General features: G+C 40.7%; 1 protein-coding gene across 5 annotated transcripts in view; it reads right to left on the reverse strand.

Annotated features, from left to right (window-relative positions):
• The window catches only part of GPAM (glycerol-3-phosphate acyltransferase, mitochondrial), a 32,796-nt gene extending 20,011 nt beyond the window's left edge, over window positions 1-12,785 (reverse strand). For 2 of the 5 annotated variants that reach the window (XM_065843011.2, XM_065843010.2), the window contains exons 1-7: window positions 12,238-12,452; window positions 10,761-10,893; window positions 8,680-8,802; window positions 5,286-5,359; window positions 2,626-2,739; window positions 1,245-1,394; window positions 480-576 (exon numbers count right to left, since the gene is read on the reverse strand). In XM_065843011.2, coding sequence (XP_065699083.1) covers window positions 480-576; window positions 1,245-1,394; window positions 2,626-2,739; window positions 5,286-5,359; window positions 8,680-8,802; window positions 10,761-10,862 — 660 coding nt within the window. In that variant the 5' untranslated portion in view covers window positions 10,863-10,893; window positions 12,238-12,452. Of the gene's footprint in view, window positions 1-479; window positions 577-1,244; window positions 1,395-2,625; window positions 2,740-5,285; window positions 5,360-8,679; window positions 8,803-10,760; window positions 10,894-12,237; window positions 12,455-12,556; window positions 12,640-12,704 lie in introns of those variants that run through there. The other 3 variants (XM_071812143.1, XM_071812142.1, XM_071812144.1) reach the window with 3 other exon arrangements.
• Between the last annotated feature and the right edge of the window lie 5,524 nt (window positions 12,786-18,309).

Raw genomic sequence — 18,309 nt, forward strand, 5'->3', positions numbered from 1 at the left:
TTTTTTTTTGTGATTGTTTTATTTATCTAATCCATCTTCCTAAGGTAAACCCTGCAAAAAGAATTCATTCCCTTGAGCATAAAGAAAATGGTAGAATTTAGGAGTTTTTCTGATCAATTTCAGTAAATATCAGAGGACTGTGAACAGATCGCTAGTAAGAGATAGAGAAAGTTTTATTTCTTAAAGATTTTTAGTCCCAATTAAGGTTAGCATGAATAATCCTAAATATATGACTCATGTTATATGAGATAATAATTCAGCCCAATAGTTAAAATTCAATTCTGAAACAATGGTAAAAGCAGAGTTCACACAGTATTCTAGTTTACACAACTCAAAGAGCATTATTTTTAATTAGAAACACTATTTCACAGATACGAGACACATCTATAATCGGATATCATGTAAAATTAGCAGAACTCTCCTAAAAAAGAGAAAGTGCTGTAAACGTTAATAGAAACTACATCAGAAATCTGCCTTACCTCTGTTGCTGCTTTAACCATTTCTATTTGACCTCTGTGGATCTGAATATTCCAGAAAAAGCTGTTAAACAACTTCAGTAACACCCAGCCAGTCAGCCTGAAGGAAGAACAAACAGAACTCAAAAAGCTGCTTTCATTGCTCCCTCTGTCTTCTATTGTTTCTATACGACTAAAGGCAAAGCCATAGAATCTTATTACTTTCTATTCAAACAAAATTACTAGAAAATCAAATTGTTTAACAAGTGTTTTCATATCAGCTAAGCCATGGTTAGTAACCACATTTCAGGATCCTGAAATTACAACACAAAGCTCATCAGTAGACACCACAGTAGATTCTTACCTAAGACTGTCTCAAATATATTTATAACTACAGGTTATGATATTCAATGGGCTACTGTAAAAATAAAGATCTTTCGTAGTCTAAGATGCTGCATCTAGCTGGTCTCCCTATGTCTGTTTCAAACAACAAAGGATACTAATATTGGTCTAAGCATTAGCCTCAAGTCTAGTTTCAGGGGAAAAGAAAGTCTGTATTTAATGTTATACGATTTATTCTTTGAAATGGTTTTTGCTGCATCTGAAAATGAAGAATAACTACCATTTCACTAGCTAACATTAGAAAATATATTTTTTTAATGCATAATCTATTTTTTGGAATAATTATTCATTATTTATTAATAATGTGTTACAAGCTCTGCTGGTGTAAGACAGAGAGCTTGGCCATCCTTCTGCCCATTGATGATACCAATGAGCCACTTTTCTTACCTGATTAAAGCAGGCGATACAGTTGCCACCATTTCTTGGAGAATTTTCCTAGCTTTCTTCTTCACTTTGTTGACAGCTTTAGGATCCATCTGAGTAAAACTACCTGGAACACTTGATTCAGAAGCTTCATCTAGAATGGCCTTCTGGACTCTAACATTAAAAAGTAAAACTTATGAGACAGTCCTTCAACAGTTCTAGACACAGACAACAATTGCTGGGAATGAACTGTTACTACAGGAGTAACTTGCAGGCATAAAAGAACATGCACACTTAAGTATTGTGTACTCCAAATGCATTAAATTTAATTCAGTAGTTTTCTAAGGCCTGATTAAGTAGGTGGATGATGGATGAAGGAGCTCAAAGTTGACCATATAAAACAATATGTATGCAGCTCACAGGTACAGGTATTAAGTGATTGCCAATTTTCAGAAATAGTTAATAAGGTTACAAGTGCAGAAAGAACAGCTGAAGTCTTCCCTTCCTTAATATTTTCTTTCTCCTGACAGCAATTTCATGTACCTCGTTAGACAGATTTATGCAGTTGCTATTTTGCACTTCTACAGTATCTTCCCCCTTGAATTCTCAGTTTTACAAAGTGTAACTAAATTTTATAAAGGCTGTTTTCCCCATTTAAAACATACTTAGGAGAGATTAAGTGGCTTAACACACCAAAACCGTGGCACAATGTGGTTTGGTTACTTTTCAAAAACAACACTATCATCTTCAGATGGAACTCAAACATTAAAAATTCAGGAGAGTTAGGAATGTTAATGTAGGCAGCGTGTGGCCTCTGACAAAAGTAGACTCGAGGAGTGGGCATGCGGTTGAATTTCTTTGTGTCCAGGGAAAATTGATACCTTAATAGCTAATTAGGGGCTCAATGTGTCATTTAAAATGCAGTATATGAAACAGAAAACAAGCTCCACAAAATAAAGGGTGGATATTCCATTTTGTAGTTTTTTTTCCAGTTTCGCCTCATGCTCTTGGTGTACACTTGGAGTACTTTGAAATGCTGCTTTCCTGTTATTTCTGAAACTCTGACAATTTCTGATGACTGCAGCAAGACTCCAGTGGTAATGATTTACATGAATTAGATTAACAAGAGCTTGAAGAGTTTCTAAGCAGCAATTTATTTTTCTGTGTCCTGTGTCCACTGTTCACCCAGTTCGTGTCATTCATTTGGAGATTCATAATTCTTAATCTATCCTCTTTTCTTATTCTAGCAGAAATTGCAAGCTACAGTCCTGAAGGGCTGTGCTGAAGATACTTTATCTTCTAACATTTTAAATAGTCTGATTTTTAAAACCTGCTGTTTCCAAATTCTTAAAACATATTATAATATATCAGTCATACAAAACCAGTTTATTTTGCATTATCTTACCTGCTGTTATTCAGCACGTTTTCGGTCAGATTCTTGGCAAACATACCCTTGTGAACATCCCTCTCTTGCACAAAAAGGACATAACAAAGGCGCCTTGCAAGCCACCCTCTGTACCTACAAAAATATGATGAGCATTTGAGTGTGACCCTCAAAATATTTCACTGCCAAAAAAAGGCATTTTAAAAATACCTAAGAATACAATTAAGCAGCAATAGTAAGGAAAATTTTATGAAGGGCTGCCTAACAGCTTTTGTATCTTCTAGCAAATTGTCAATATGTTAATGTTACGGATTAAATAACTGATGCATGGCACAAAATATCCGAGACAACTGAGATCTGCATTACTTCAACTCAAGACGATACTGGCCTTAAAAAACCCCTAGTATCACAGGAAAGTGGCTACAAACCAGCACACACACTTTGTCTGCCTGTTGGAACCAAACCCCCAGCTCGGTGAGGACAAGAGAAAATGTACCGCCCATTTCTGATTCGGTGACTTTCCACTGAGAAACGTAAATGCCCAGCTAAGAGGTCTGTCAGCTTCTTCAAGGAACACTAAGAACTCTTGGGAAAGTTGCTCCCATTGTACACACAGGGTAAACTCTCACAGGGACTTTTGAAAATGTGACTGCCTTAGCCACCAACACTAAAAACACTTATTTTGCAATATTTTCTTCCTTTACAGTGTTTTTAAACATCCAGTCCTAGAACAGGACTGGACAAGCCACCACTCACACATGGGTCTCTCCATGAACCAAACAAAGCTGGGACTCCTGAAGAGCAGAGCTGATGTGATAGAGCAGAAACAGAAGGCAGAAGAAGAAATTAAACGACCAGAGCTCTCAGTATTATGTAAAAGCTCTGTCCTGAGGAGTGCTGGTGCAATGCATCGCTGATGGTCCAGCAAGTATCGCAAACCGAACCATGGGTGTCAACGCTCACTCTGGTTTCCACACTGGACTGCTGCCAAGGTCTCAGTCCTCACCACCCGAGTTACTGATCTTGGCTCCTAAACCTCCCTACCATGCTTCAGTAAAATTATACATGTGTTAAAACCAGCTAGGAAAGATGAGAAGGAACTTTTATCCTGTAAAAGGCCAAGCCACCTGAGTGCACAGGCCACTCGCACTACAACTGAGTGCACAAGCCATTGTCACAGTCTGACACTTCACAGTCATACACAAATATTCAGACCGTCTTGAAGGACAAAGAATTTCACCATTCATGCTGTCAGTGAAGTGGACTGGTGTCTCTGTTTTAATTGCTTTTCCATTTTCCCCTTCCCATCAAAGTCTGAGAGCCTTATTGGTTCTTCTAAAAAGCAAAGTTAAGGATATGCTTTTTTCTGACAAGTTTTGGTAATATGAACACATCACAGCAGAACACAGCTATTGCAGGGATCTGTCAAGGTATAAAGGCTTCTGCATTCATTTTACAGCTTAGATACAATATGGTATATTCAGAAAAAAATCTGTTTTCTAATCGTGTAGCAATGACAGAAGAAAAAAGAAGACACAGAATGGACCCAGTCTAGATATATTATAAAACTAACATATTCACACTCAGAAAAAGGCTGTGCTGATGTCTCAATACAGGCAGAGTACACCGGCAGTTAAGAAGAATCCCTCTCACTTTCTAAGGCCAAGAAACTGTGACTATGTAACCCCATGGGATCTCAGAACTTCATTAACATTGACAATTTTCAGACTATAATGACATTTTGAGCTAAAGGCATTTTACTTCAGAGTAATTCATTAACCCATATCTTGTTGCCCTTATAATTCTAATGTAACTCCAACCAACTTCCAAAATGAATTCTTTTTTTAAAGGAGTTAAAATTAAACCCCATTTCTGTTATTTTTCTGCATCCTAAACTACAAGCTCAATGGCTAAAAAAACATAATTAATTCAAATTGGAGACAGAACATCCTCTCACATTAGCTTCCTCCCTCTCAAGCACGGCACAATGCTGCCTTTCTTCCCCTCAGACACTTTGGCTCATTTCTTTCAGGCTGCTGGCCTCTCTTTGTTTGCTCTGACTCTACAAACACTGCAGGATCTGCTTATGCTAATGATTACTGTAAAAACCTTAGCAAGCATTATTAACTTTCCAACGGTTTGTGTGTTACTTCCAGTGTCTTCATCCCAGCACACAAGATATATTTCCAACAGTGCGAAGGTACATCATCATTTTTAGGTTACATATGCCATCCACTGAGGCAGAGATAGTCTAGCAAGACATGTTCAGATTTAATCATTATTAGTGATAACAGTCAATGCCTAAATTGTGACCCAGATCTGCTCAGTAAATTCAAATGCAGCCTGAAGTCATTCTTAAGCACAAGAATAAAACAGCTCCTCTCAGCATTATGCTATGGATGCCACCATTTGCACTGAAAGGATTTAAACATACTTTGTCTATTTTGTGAAACGGGTTTGACCCTTATGCTCCTTGCCTATAACCCCAAAGGACTTTGCCCAGCTTCCAAATACACACAACCGGATTTAACAAGTACGTTACTTTCCTGAAGTCAACATCAATTCCTGCATTTTAGGACAGCAATACATATTCACTCAGTCCAGACTATCCTATAGATTTCCCTGTGATAAGATCAGAAAACATTAAATTTTAAAAGCAAGAGAAAGACTTGCTACATTACCTTGTATGTGTTTCATTGATATATATGACATTACGTAGACCCAAAGAAGGAATACTGGCATTGAAGAAGTTATCCTGTAAAATCAAGAAAAAGATTGGTGGACTATTTCATTGCATAACAGTTGTGTCTTTACATTCATCACAGCTTTTAAGATAATCAATGTTTTTCACTTCTACTATAAACAAAGCCAAAGCAGAGAAGTGCTGAACTTGCTTATATAGTACACACAAACTGTTCCAAAATGAAAATGAAATTCACAAAGTCACTATTTTCAACTCCAATACTTTCAAAGCCTTCTCTAGGCTTTACTGTATACAGAAATGGTCGTATTGGTTGTATTCTTCAAGACAGAATATATCACCATATTCTGATGTAATATAAACCAGGACTTGTCATTATACAGAACTCAGAGACAGAACTTTACTAAGCCACATTCATCGTTAGTATAATTATGAGCCTTCTGACACTCAGCCTGCGACATCCGGTTTTCTGGCAGATCAGGCACCACACAACGCCAGCCCGAAGGTCAGGATATCCATCCATGGTTAGGTGGCAAATCTCCACGTTCCTGCCCTGCCTGAACAACAAACTCAACCCAGCCTTCTGCATCCCTGGTACAGACTCCACATGCCAGGCTATTAACTGTCCTGAGATAAGTTTAGGAGCAGTTCCACTGTGGATAAATAAATATTCCCTGACAGGAAAAAGCTAAACTTTAATTTTCCATATTCCAAGTAAGTACCTTGACTAAGAAGCTAGCTTCTTTCTGCCCAAATAATACTTAATTATAAAACTGGTACCATGCCAACAGTGAATTACAGCTGAAACTACTGGGACTTTGCATGTGAAGGAAAGCAAAAACAGGACAGTGAAGGAGAAATATGGTCACCAGCAACCTCGTAGCTGCAGAACAGCCTCACTCCCGATTTTGCAATGGGAGTCTGATAAGAGTCTCATTTGTTTGTGTTTTGCGTAACACACATAATTTGCCACAAATTAAAATATACGAGTGTCCTATGTCATTTGCAAATCAGGTAGAAATTACGTGCCACAGTGGGAGCACACAGTCTTTTGCCCCATGTTAAAGCATAACTGCGTAGTACATACAATCAACAAATTTTTGCTCTAGGCTCTTAAGAGGAAACTTAAAGGTAATATTAATTTATTTGACTATTCACAGATAATTTTTGTGGATCTTAAAGCTAGACGAAATGTTGGGGCAAAAAAGACGCCAAAAGACTTGTTCTTGGTCTCCCCAAAAAAACAGCAACAAAGTTAATTACCACTCAATCCCCAAGTCCACACTAGTGCTCCATTAGGTTACAACATCACCCCGTAAAATTCATCCTCCAGCCGTAATGTCACACATTAGCTTTTCCTTATTTAACTTCTCCACGATCCTATGTCAGGATGTGGGTCTGTGAGACCAAGTGAGCTGATAGAGCATCTCCCTGCCACCATGAGACAGGAGCCCAGTTCCCACCACCACATCCTGCCCTTCCCCACAGCTCACACCATCTCTAGCATTCATCACACCCCTTAATAAGCCCGTTTTATTCAGGCAAGGCAGAAAACTAAGCCAGACTAACTGAATGAATAAATAAAGCAGGTAATTTTCTGCTTGGTTAGTGAACTTGATAAGCCCCCAGGGGAGCAGGAAGGAAAACATGAGGGAGAAGCAAAACTTCCCACTCCCTGCACCAGTAAGGTGTTAGTTTGGCCAACACACTGAAGGAAACCTGTCCCACTCATCCATCCCTTTTCCTTAAGGGAATTAACAAAACAGGCAGCTCAAAAAAAAAAAAAGTGAAACATCTGCTGTCTAATGAGAGGATCTGGTTTGTTATCATCTGCTGCAAGGATGGTATTTTCTCATTGTGGCAGAAGGCAATAAAGGGCTTAATCAGGCCATGCTCCTTTCCTAAGTGGGATCTCAGAACAGGTAATTAGTTTCTTATTAAATAGACAAAAGACCAAGATTCTTCTTAAAGTGTAATTCCCAAATTGAGAGAAACAGCCTAATTACTAACAGACTAATTACGAAATGTATAAATTAGGTCTACGTTGAGGATTCCTACACACCTTTTTACAAGTCACAACACCTAAGTGTCTGTTAGAACTACTCTCAGTTTATCTAATTTCTTGTCTTCTTGTCTATATCATATGTAGCCTTCACAATACTTTTGGATTTCTATCCCATGTTTCTATGTCATCCCTGCAATTTTCTGTTCTGTCATCAGAGAAGGCTGACACAGGATCTTGTCAATGCATATAAATATCTCAAGGGTGGATGTCAAGAGGATGGGATGAGTGGTGCCCAATGACAGGATGAGGGGCAATGGGCACAGACTGAAGCACAGGAGGTTCCATCTGAATATGAGGAAAAACTTATTTCCTTTGAGGGTTCCAGAGCCTGGACCAGGTTGCCCAGAGAGGTTGTGCAGTCTCCTTCTCTGGAGACATTCAAACCCATCTGGACACATTCCTGTGTGATACGCCTTGGTGACCCTGCTTTAGCAGGTGGGTTGGACTGGATGATCTCCAGAGGTCCCTTCCAACCCCAACCATTCTGTGACAAGAGTGAAATAACAATTTTTTCTTGGCCAAATGAACAAGTAAATTTTCACTCTAGTCCAGCCAATTATGGAGCTCGAAGTAAGTGTAACTGAGTGCAACTGAAAGCCCATGGCATACAAATAGTCAAACTACACGATGAACTTGTTGCAAATTATATTATGCCATTTATCATCATTTTGTATCTTCAGCTTACAGAAACTGTGCCCAACGCAGCGCAATAAAGTTCACATTTTAAATCAGTTTGCGCGACCCTGCTACAGCCACCATCTTGACACTGTTCCCAGCAGATAGATATCCCTCCAGCATAACTGGTATTCCTTGTTTCCAGGCTGGGCAGGGAACCCAGGAATTAGCCAGGTGTAGAAAACCAACCTGTCTTCTCAAGTACTGGATTGGTCTCTTCAAGTTTGAAGGGAAGCATATTGCTCACTTTCAAAACTGTAATCGTTTTGTGGATAGAGAATTAAGAATTCTAAAAGTCACCATTAATGCTTTCATAGGCACCAAATTCTCATTACTACTCTAACAGCAGATACTTTTTTCCATACAATTTCTTACTGCAAATTCCAAGGAGCTGTAGAGTTTTGTCCAAGGAATAAGCCAACAATGAAAAGTGGGAGATGAAGCATCACAATACATCTGTGTCCTCCATTAATTGCATTATAAAGTAAACATAACCACAAAGGTGGAAAACTATATTCCTTTATGAAGTAAGAACACTGCAACCTTAATTCTGAAAGTAAGAAAACCACTGAAACTTCATTATGCTGCAACTGTGCATTATTGTCAAATGTAAGCCAGTCCGTAATCTTCTTACCCGGCTCTGGGGAGTGCAGACGTAGCAACATCGTCCCACAAACGGCCTTTTTCTGCTCAGCAAAGTCTCTTTCCATTTTAAAGTGGCGGATCGGAAGAGAGTGGGCCTAGAGTTACACTCTCCCTGCAACATAAAAGACCACTGTGTAAATATCCAGAAATATATATTGTACTGGTTATGTGAAAACTTTAAATAAGAGGAGTTGCCAAGACAAAAAAATTAGCCCCCTAAAATTACCTAAAAACTAATAAAAATTTTTCCAACATTTCTAAAATAAATATTATGTCCAGATGATGTGATTGCAAAAAACAAAAGCAAAATCACTGTGTTTTACTTATGCATCTTAAGAGAGGACAGCATTTGCTGACACACAAGAGTTTAAAATAAATAATAACTCTACTAAGAAACAGCAAGGAAACTGACAGCTGAGAAAAGTGGAAGAAATTAACAGCAAATTACACTCTCAATAATGTAAGGGTGCTTGTCATATGAGCAATGTATTTTAAGCTTGAACTGGACAACACCCTGTAAAACCGCAAGTTGACTGAATGTACGCAAAATATCAACTCTGTTGACTCTGTAGGCTCTTCTTTAGTAGTTTCATGTAAAGCAATATGAAAAAGGAACCATTGTGCCTTCTCCAGTGTTAGGCTGCCTTTTTGAGGATTACAGAACCAAGAATTCTGAAATAACTGCATTTACAAAACACATTCTCTATGTTTGGACATAATGAAAATATACTTAAGTACAATCTTTACAGAGACACTGATTGTTCCCATTAAAGGCCACTGAGTTACTGCTTGCCCGAGAATGCACAATGTATTGACTTTTTTTGAACCATGTAAGTTTTTAATGAAATGATAGAAATAAACCAAAATGATTGCAAGATAAACTGAAGTACGTTTAAGATAACACATTTAATTGGAAGAGAAGCAGGGTAGAACCAACACCTTAAACCAGTATAAGGGTTAGAAAACACAAATACAGATCATCACATACCCAGCTAGAAAGCCAGCCCAGTGAGAAACAACCAGAAAGTCAAAGGTGATGCTGAAGATGACTAAAAACTAAAATGTGCATCTATCACATTTGGCAAGCAGTATGAATTGGCAATTATTCCAAGGCTAAGTCTTCCACCTGTAATAAATAAGCATCAATATGCTAAGGCTGGCCCACTCCCTTCTCTATCACCATCCCCAACGCTAACTCCAAAATTAACCAACTTTGTAACAATCCTGTCTTCCTCTGGCTTGCCTCCAAGCCCTGACTGAACTCATCTCCACTTTCTCACAAAACCTCTTTCCTATCTCTTTTGTCTCACTTGCCGTTACCATACTCTTTCACAGATCTCTTGGTACCACAGCTTGCTGTCCGATGAATCCTACACCTAGCTAGACAAAAAACCCCACCTGCCAGGACATCTGTCCTTTCCCTCAACTCTGACCATGTCTCCAACTCTTCTTCTGTTTAAAGTTCAAACTCCTCCCGACCCAGGTTTCTAAACCAACCAGTACCAGCCTGGTCCCCATGTGGCTCTTCCAGCTCCACCCAGCCCTCCCTGTTCACCGGCCCTTTTGTATCCTCCAAATCCCAAGATTCACTTAAGAGAGGACACAGACTTTTAATAGGCTTCTTATTTATAGCCCCCAAATTTCTCTGCCTCCTGTATTGTGTGAATAGCTCCAGCTGTAACAGCTACACAACCATGCATCTTGAGCCTCATGCTCCTTTTCACTTCAGCATTTCAGCAATGAGCTTTGCATTTGACTTTGTTTGACCTCAGTCTATTTAGGACAGGATTTTGCATATTTGCCTCTATATAAAATGATTAATAACATCACACCAAAAGACTCTAAGAATTTCAATAGGGTTTGATATGAAGGCTTTTCTTTTCTTGCAATGTTAGTCTTTGGCACAGCGCTAAACTATTGGTTCCTCCTTATATTTCAAATTAAACTACAATCAAACTGTATCACACATGACAGAGATGATGCCTTGTCTTCATTCTTTGTAATAAATAAAAAAGTCCACCTTCAACTCAAAGAAAAAGGTAAATATGGCCAGTCACAGTTTTCACTTACCCATTCTTCACTGGAATGCTTACATCTACTGATACTGCACTCTGCTGAGGCGGACAAATAGGAAACATCTATTGTTCCAAGGGACAAAGCAGTTTCATCCATGACACACGCGAGTTTAACTGAAGATGAGAAGCTGCAAAATAATAGCATACAAATATATACACACACAGAGAAACCCATATGCACACACATAATTTCAGTGATGAGTATCTAACACTAAGTTAGCAAAGCTTTATTTTTGTACTCTCCAGTAAAAGTTAGGTTCTGAAGAAGCTTAATTGCCTTCAGGAATCAGCATGATTTTAATATGACAAAAAACCCCAGCACATTCAGCTTCCATAAATGCAGCACACCTGCACTTTTCTCTCTCCCTGCTCTTCTTCCCACTATGTCAGTATTGAACCTTTATGCTTTTCCACTGTTCCTCACTGCATGGTTTAAACCATTCAGCCACAAGGATACACATTCCAGCCACTTTCAAAAGATTACTATTCTCTTGCACGACATGACCTCGCTCTTTCATCATCTGCTTCTCAAGGATACCTATTATCTAAAAAAAAAAATTCATTAATGTTCTCTCCCAATCCTCTCTCACAGTGCATTTTATGCCTCTGATCCAGCTGTAGTCAAACCAGTTTCAAACTCCTTGGAGGAAGGAGTGCTCTACACAAAAGCATACCCCTGATTCCTAACATGCTGCTGACGTAGATGACATCAGGGGCTCGTGGGATTAAAAAGCAGTAAAGAAGTCTAAATTTGCACTACTATTTTAAAAACTGAAGTTCATACGATAAGCACAGCAAACAATGCCCCCTCAGCCAAAGAAAAAAGAAAATACACCAAACGTATCGAAACAACTTAGTGTTGTATATCTGCAAAAGTCCACAAATTAAACTGCTTTGCTAGGGAGAGCCACTGCAACAGGAATCCAAACACTTCCCTCTAGAGAACCTGTAAAGTGGCAATGCCACCTTTTCCATCTGTCACTGCAAAGAAACTTACATTACAGCCAAGGTACAAGCCATCAGGAATGAGACTGTTCCCACCCTGTATGCTGGCATTTGCAAGAGCCGGGCCTAAAACATTTTGTCTTTCTCACGGCCCCCCCCGGCAGACACAAACCTCTCCTGTAGCACCTTCACGTAGAGTTGCCAGTACAAACTGGAGTTTGAGCTACTATATCCATGCACACACGTATCTTCACACAGCCTAAGTACATAAGTTATCCTTTTTTCTTCGCTGGCTCTTACATTTAATTTGCATTTTTTTTTTAATTAGTGCTCAGGCAAATTAATACTTAAACCACCCAATAAATACAAAAAAGTGTTCACAAACATCTACATGGTGAAAGTGAAATGTGTCCTCCAATTGCGCTCAAGGTGACCTTGGCTGCACCAGCATACATAAAAGATGAACTTTAAAAAAAAAAAAAGACGTAATTAAAAGCCTATTTGAGCAGCAGCAACTTCACACGTACCTCGGACGAAACCTGCCCTCCCGAGTGCCCGCTGCCGGCTCTCAGGCTGTGGCCCCGCGGCAGCGCCCCATTCTCCTGGGCTCGGGCTCACAGCATCTGCTATAAATAAAAACACGAGGGCTGAACGCGGGGTCGGGAGCGGAGCGGCGCTGGGCAACTCCGCTGCCAAGGGGCCGCCCCCGCTCGCTGCGAGGGCCAACCGCGGGCAGCCCCGGAGCCCCCGCACCCCCAAGCGCAGCCACCCGAGGCTTCTCCCGCCCGCTCGGCTTCACGGCAGCCGCGGGACCGGCAGCGCTGCCGCCACACGCTCCCTCCGCACCCGGCCGGCCGCTCCTCCTCGCAGCGCAACACGCGTCCCGGCTCCGCGCTGCGCCGCTGGCAGCGGCCCGCCCCCTCCCGCCCCGCTGCCGGGTCAGCACCGCCGCGCACGGACCCGCAGCCGCTTCCAGCTCCCGCCCCCACCGTACCGCGGGCTCCGCAGCCGCTGCCCCCCTGCCCGCCCGCCGGGCCGTGCGGCGGCGCCGCGCCTGACGCGACTTCCTGAGCGCCCGCCGCCACGCCGCGGGGCCGCCGCCTCCCGCCCGGCCCTCGCCCAGCCCCACCGGCTGCAGGCCCGGTCCCGCCGCTGCCCTCGCGCTCCGCGGCGCCGCCGCGCTGCCCTGAGCAGCTCCGGCCGGCCCAACGCTGAACTGGAGCCCAGCGCGGCCGCTGCTCCCCCGGCGTCCGCGTCTGCAGCCACCGCAGCTGCAGGGACATCGTTCATCGGCCGTTTCCACCGCCGAACCGCCTCCCCCGCCCCGTCCTTCTGGCGACAGAAGTACCTAACGGTTATTCTGCTTGCAAATAAGAGCTTCTCAAAATAAAAACACTGGAAAAGTTACGTGAAGTCGTGTTTATATGGGTTTAGAGCGACCCTGAGCAGCAACTGAGTTGCTCTTGAAATGAGAACAACTGCAGAAAATTCGGGACAGGCATTGATCTGCCTACCTGGCCTTGCAGCAGTGCCAGTTTGCCTTTCGCTGAGTGCAAAAGTAAATGTTGATTGAGGTTGCTGCATATAAACAAACATGGGCTGAGAGTACTTTTTGGCTCTGACAGCCTTGGGCTATTTAAAGCTGCTCTTTCTGTGGCTCGAGTTACAGATTTATGGAAAAGTTAGCACTACATTTCTTCTTTGAACGTCCGAAACGTCACTGTTATTTAAAGTGGTGCAACACAGGAATAAAGTGACAAAGTACATGACATTATGTTATAGGCAGTGGCCTGTTCCCAAATATAAGTAATGCAAGGAGGTAATCTTCTAGAGGTCTCACTTCTAGATGTCATTTTGAATTTCTTACAAATGAGAATTTTTAAGTAAAAATTAGAAATGCTTTTCGCACTTAAAAAAGGGCATGAGATTTGATGGATAAAAAATAAATTGGTACATGTATGTGCGAGTTGCCCCACTTCCCACAGCCAAGTGCTTCCCAGGGAACATCAGTGGGGTGTTAGAGCTGACACTTTAGGAAGAGCGTTCTGCAGTTTATGGGCCAGAAGAGATTTTGGATCTGAATTTTCCTTTGTTTAGCTAGAAAAGGTACTCTGTTTTGTTGCAAGGTGGACTTCGGAACCTAAGACATCTACTTTTCAAATCACAAAAATATAGTAAGATATGATCTAGTGAAATATACAACTCATTAAAAAGTTTGTATTTCTGCATAATATACAGTGCAGCACTTGTGCACAGTGTATAGCAAAGGACCATTTTTTTCTAGGGCATTTTATTTTGTATAAAGGACAATGCCTAATTGTATTTCTTACAACACATTCATATACTCAAGTTTTCTTGCAGTTTTCTCATCATCTGGGCCAAGAATTTCAGATTTGCTTAGTGGTTCTCTATGTCAGTTCTCATGAGGAGAGTTGGTTGAAATACTGCCAAACACCCACTTTCAAGTTTTTGCCTTGAAAAGCAACATAGCCAGAATCTCTGGCCACTTCTGAAGTACAAGCCCATAATCATCCTCCTTTAAAAGAAAGCTTTTCACTTCATATCAGCTCTTTCTTGAACTGATTTACTGAAGGTCAGCTGGGAAAGAAGGGGTAGATTCTGCTTTCATGTGGGTCTGCTGCAGCTGTTCTATAATCAGAGTTAGCCCAGGACACCATCTATATGGAAAGAAAATACACGAGGGCTTCACTGACAGTCGCAGTGCTACTGTCAGGTTTGTGTGACCTCAGTTCTTACATCCTCATCTCAGCTTCACTTGCATAATGAGCATCTCATGGGAGTTGTGGAGGCCAGAGGAGACATCTGTCCCCAATCCTGCACTCAGGACTGTGTGAACTTTGTCCAAGGTGCATCAGAAGGGGAAACTCTGAACTCCACTCAGAAAAGTGAAATTCAGTGTTACAGCATGCATTTTTGTAACTCTCTTTGCATAAAGAGCAGATCACTAAAGTAATTAAAGCCCCAAATGAAGCTGCAGCCCGCATCCAGAAAATTGCTTCTAGGATGCATCCGCCTGCATGAGTCTGTGTGCAATGGGGGAACCCACAGCTGTGACTGAAGTGGCAAAACTGACCTCAGAAACCACGTTAGAGGATATGATTCAACAACTGGATAATACAAGAATTGAATATAACAGAGATGGCAATGAATGGTTACATCTAGAGTCTAATAAATGCATGAAACGTAAGGCAGTTAAAATTCTTGTTAGTGTTGTCTAGTGACTTCGTTGCTCCAGTGCATCTGTATTGTTATGTGGGAACTTCTTGGTAAGTACTTTACATTATAAAGAACCATTAATCTTGGTTGCACACAACTTTACCATCTCTACGTATGGAATCACTTGGATTTTTTTTTTCCCCTTTGACACATAAAATTAGGAGATCAAACAGTGCACTCAGTTTCAGTGGGTTATAATGTAACTCAGAGCAAATTCTGAATGTAAAGCAAGCTTGTCCACTTTGCTTGCCTCTATAACAGATAACTATGGTACATTCAGAATCTAATATGGATCTTTTAGCATATATTTCCCTGCACATTTTCACATTGTTATATGTTTCCGGTTGAAAAGTAATTTTTTCTGTGATATCAGTAATACGAAAATTGGAATAAAAGCCTCAGTGTCTTTAGCACAATTTTCTGCAGTCTCCAGAGTCAGATTTCAGTATCATTTGTGAGAAAACCGCCTCGTCTATTCTCTAGACTGTTTTGAAAAGAACAGTAAACATATACAGTGTTTTACTCAAACATAGCAATTCTGCTTAATCACCAAAAAAAAAGTTGTTTCTGGTATGATTGTAGAACATTTTTCTTGTTTTTCTAACCTTTGTAAATTCGTGGTTAATTGTAAAATAAATCCACTCATCTGTAAAGGATGCAGAATTAGTCCAATGGCAAGATCTTTTTACAGGCTATCCTCAGTAGTAAAACCTCATTTCAGTATTGAGAGCTTGGTGGTGATGTTGTGTTGCCATGGAATCAAGCAAATGGGAAAAATTTTGGAATGCCCTAAAGGAACAGGCCTTCAGAGCTGCATGTGCTCCAAAAAGCTCAAATACTGCTGGGTCTCACTCCCAGAAAAGAGAGACTCTATCCTGTTTCCATTGAAGCCAATGGGAGGCTTGCCACTGATCTCAGTAGGAGTGGGAGCATGCCTGAGTTTTGCAATCCATCTTTTTAAACTTCTTAAACCGAGGTGCTTACGGTGCCAATGAGTCCAGGGAGGTAATTTGCATATGATGGCAAATCAGCAGAACCCTGGATTTGTGTGAATAGGCTGCTGACCACACCATGCATAGCAGCCTGCAGATGAGAAAGAGCTAGTAGGACTCTTTTTTTATTATTATTTAAATAATGATTAGTCCTTCCTATGTTTAAATTCCTCACAAAGCTTCCAACGGAGTTCAACAAAGTACCTGTTTACTAGACAAGGCTGTGGGGAGGAGGAGGGAGAAGGGAGCAGGGGGACTTCTTTTACATGGCCTCTGGCCCGGGTCTGTGCTCCCCGCTCGCTTCCAGCGATTCCCATGATGTCACTTTTCATCATGGAGACACGTTTACAAAAGAGTACACAGCATCCTCTTGAAAAAGAAACTTTCAACCCGGAGAGTGCTACAAAAGTTAGGAAACTGAAAACTGTGTGAGGAGGGAGTAGAGATCCAGACAAAGGTTCTTTGTGGGCAGTGACCGAACTCGACCTCACGTGACCATGAACAATAATGAATATGCAATTTGGCAGTTGCAGAACTCAATGTCAGCAGCATTGCCTTTGGTATACAATGTATTAAGAGCATCTGAGAGTGGCAAGTGGCCATGAAACGGACTGATAAGATTGTACAGAGAAATTATTTGGGTATACTTTGTATCTCCTTTCAAGACAAATGATTTCTTCTATTTCATCTGCCTTATCTTGAGAACAAATGCAAAATTCATTAAGAGTACAGTGACTCTCTCCGATGTAATATAGCACATCTTGTTTCTGTAATTTCTTCCCATTCAAATATCGTATTTATTACTGTAATTTTAAAAAGATAAGGGCATTTCAGCCCAAGCTGCTCCTAGCTTTTCCCTTGAACTTCTTACTCACATAAGTACAAAAAAGGCTTTTGTTCTAACAGAAGGCACTACTGGGCTAAAACCAGTAAAACTAACTCTTACATTTGTAGTACCATTTATCTGTCAAGCAATTACACACATACTTGTATTACATACAAATCAGAACATCTTAACTATCCAAAGGAATATGCCAGCATTTTTAATTTAGGAATACTGAGTGACAGAATTTGAAACAAGATTCTCCCCTACCCGACCGTAAGCAATTATCTGCCATAACAATGCAAGCTTCTCCGTGCCTGCCGTGAGTCGGGGTACGTTTTGTAAGGGTGGTTATTTCAGTTCTCTGCTTTTGTTTGTTGAGGGTATTTTCAAAGCTGACATTTTATCTGAGAGTTGCTTTTATCTGAAAAAATAACACAAATGAAATAACTATTTTACTGTATATTGCCCATAAATACTTTCAGATACCTCAAAGTATTCATTTGCAAATCATTAAAAATCAGTATGTGGGGGGGCTCTGGTTGTAAAAACGATAAATCTAGTTTTGTTTTTGTAGGTATTTCAAGTTTCACTAATTTGTTTTATGTCCAGCCCCATGGACTTCTACTCATTGCCAGCTTCCCTACAGAAGAAAGACAGGAGAGTTTCTTCTCATCTGGTTCCCTCTCCAGGAACGCAGAGCTGCTTTCTATCTCTCCAAAGAACCAAGGAACAGAAATAAAGAAACCTGAGAGCTGAGGGCAGTATGGACCATTTCGAAAACACATCATTAAAAAATTTAAAAAAAAAAAAAAAAAAATCACAAAATGTGATCTTATCAAATTTGCTGTGACTCATCCTTGGGGGTCTGCAAATTGTTCTATAATATAACACAACCACTAATTACTATGAAAATGAGATACTAGGCAAGTCTGCCATCAGTATCTCAAAAGGACATGGTTTTCACTGTTCAGGTTTGCTCTGTTGTGCAGTTGTTTGCTTTAGGATTTGTTATATCTTATAATTTAAAGCACTGTAGATATTGGAAGTTGGGATCATGGAGCCAGTGCTCAAGAGTCTTTGCAACAGATTATATGACCAGGTGTTGAACCACATGATGTCACACCCCTCCCCTCATTTTCAGGTATTTGGGCTACGAGAAGAGTTAATGCCTTTGACATGGAAAACGTAAGACCTGTTGATCAGGAAGTTTTCTCAGAGTTTTGAGGACATCTTCTGTAAACGCCTTGGGAGGGCTAGGAGAGCATTGGGGTGTCTATTCTGCCTTGATGCCATGATCCTGGTGCAGACTGCTGTATATTCCATGAAGGCTTTACGACCCAAATATTTTCCAGTCTCCTATTTTGTTATCTTTTCTGCAGATGAACAGAGCACCAGATCCAAAGGGCAACACCCACCACCTCAGTTTACCCAGACAAAAGTGATTCAGTGATTTGTGGTTTGCAAAAAGTAAACGGAAACTGAAACTTCCCGTAGTTGGTCTTACTAAAAATACAAGGTCTCCAGGCTTTAGTTCATCATAGATA

Source organism: Patagioenas fasciata, chromosome 8 (assembly GCF_037038585.1).
Source record: "Patagioenas fasciata isolate bPatFas1 chromosome 8, bPatFas1.hap1, whole genome shotgun sequence".
Classification (NCBI taxonomy): Eukaryota; Metazoa; Chordata; class Aves; order Columbiformes; family Columbidae; genus Patagioenas; species Patagioenas fasciata.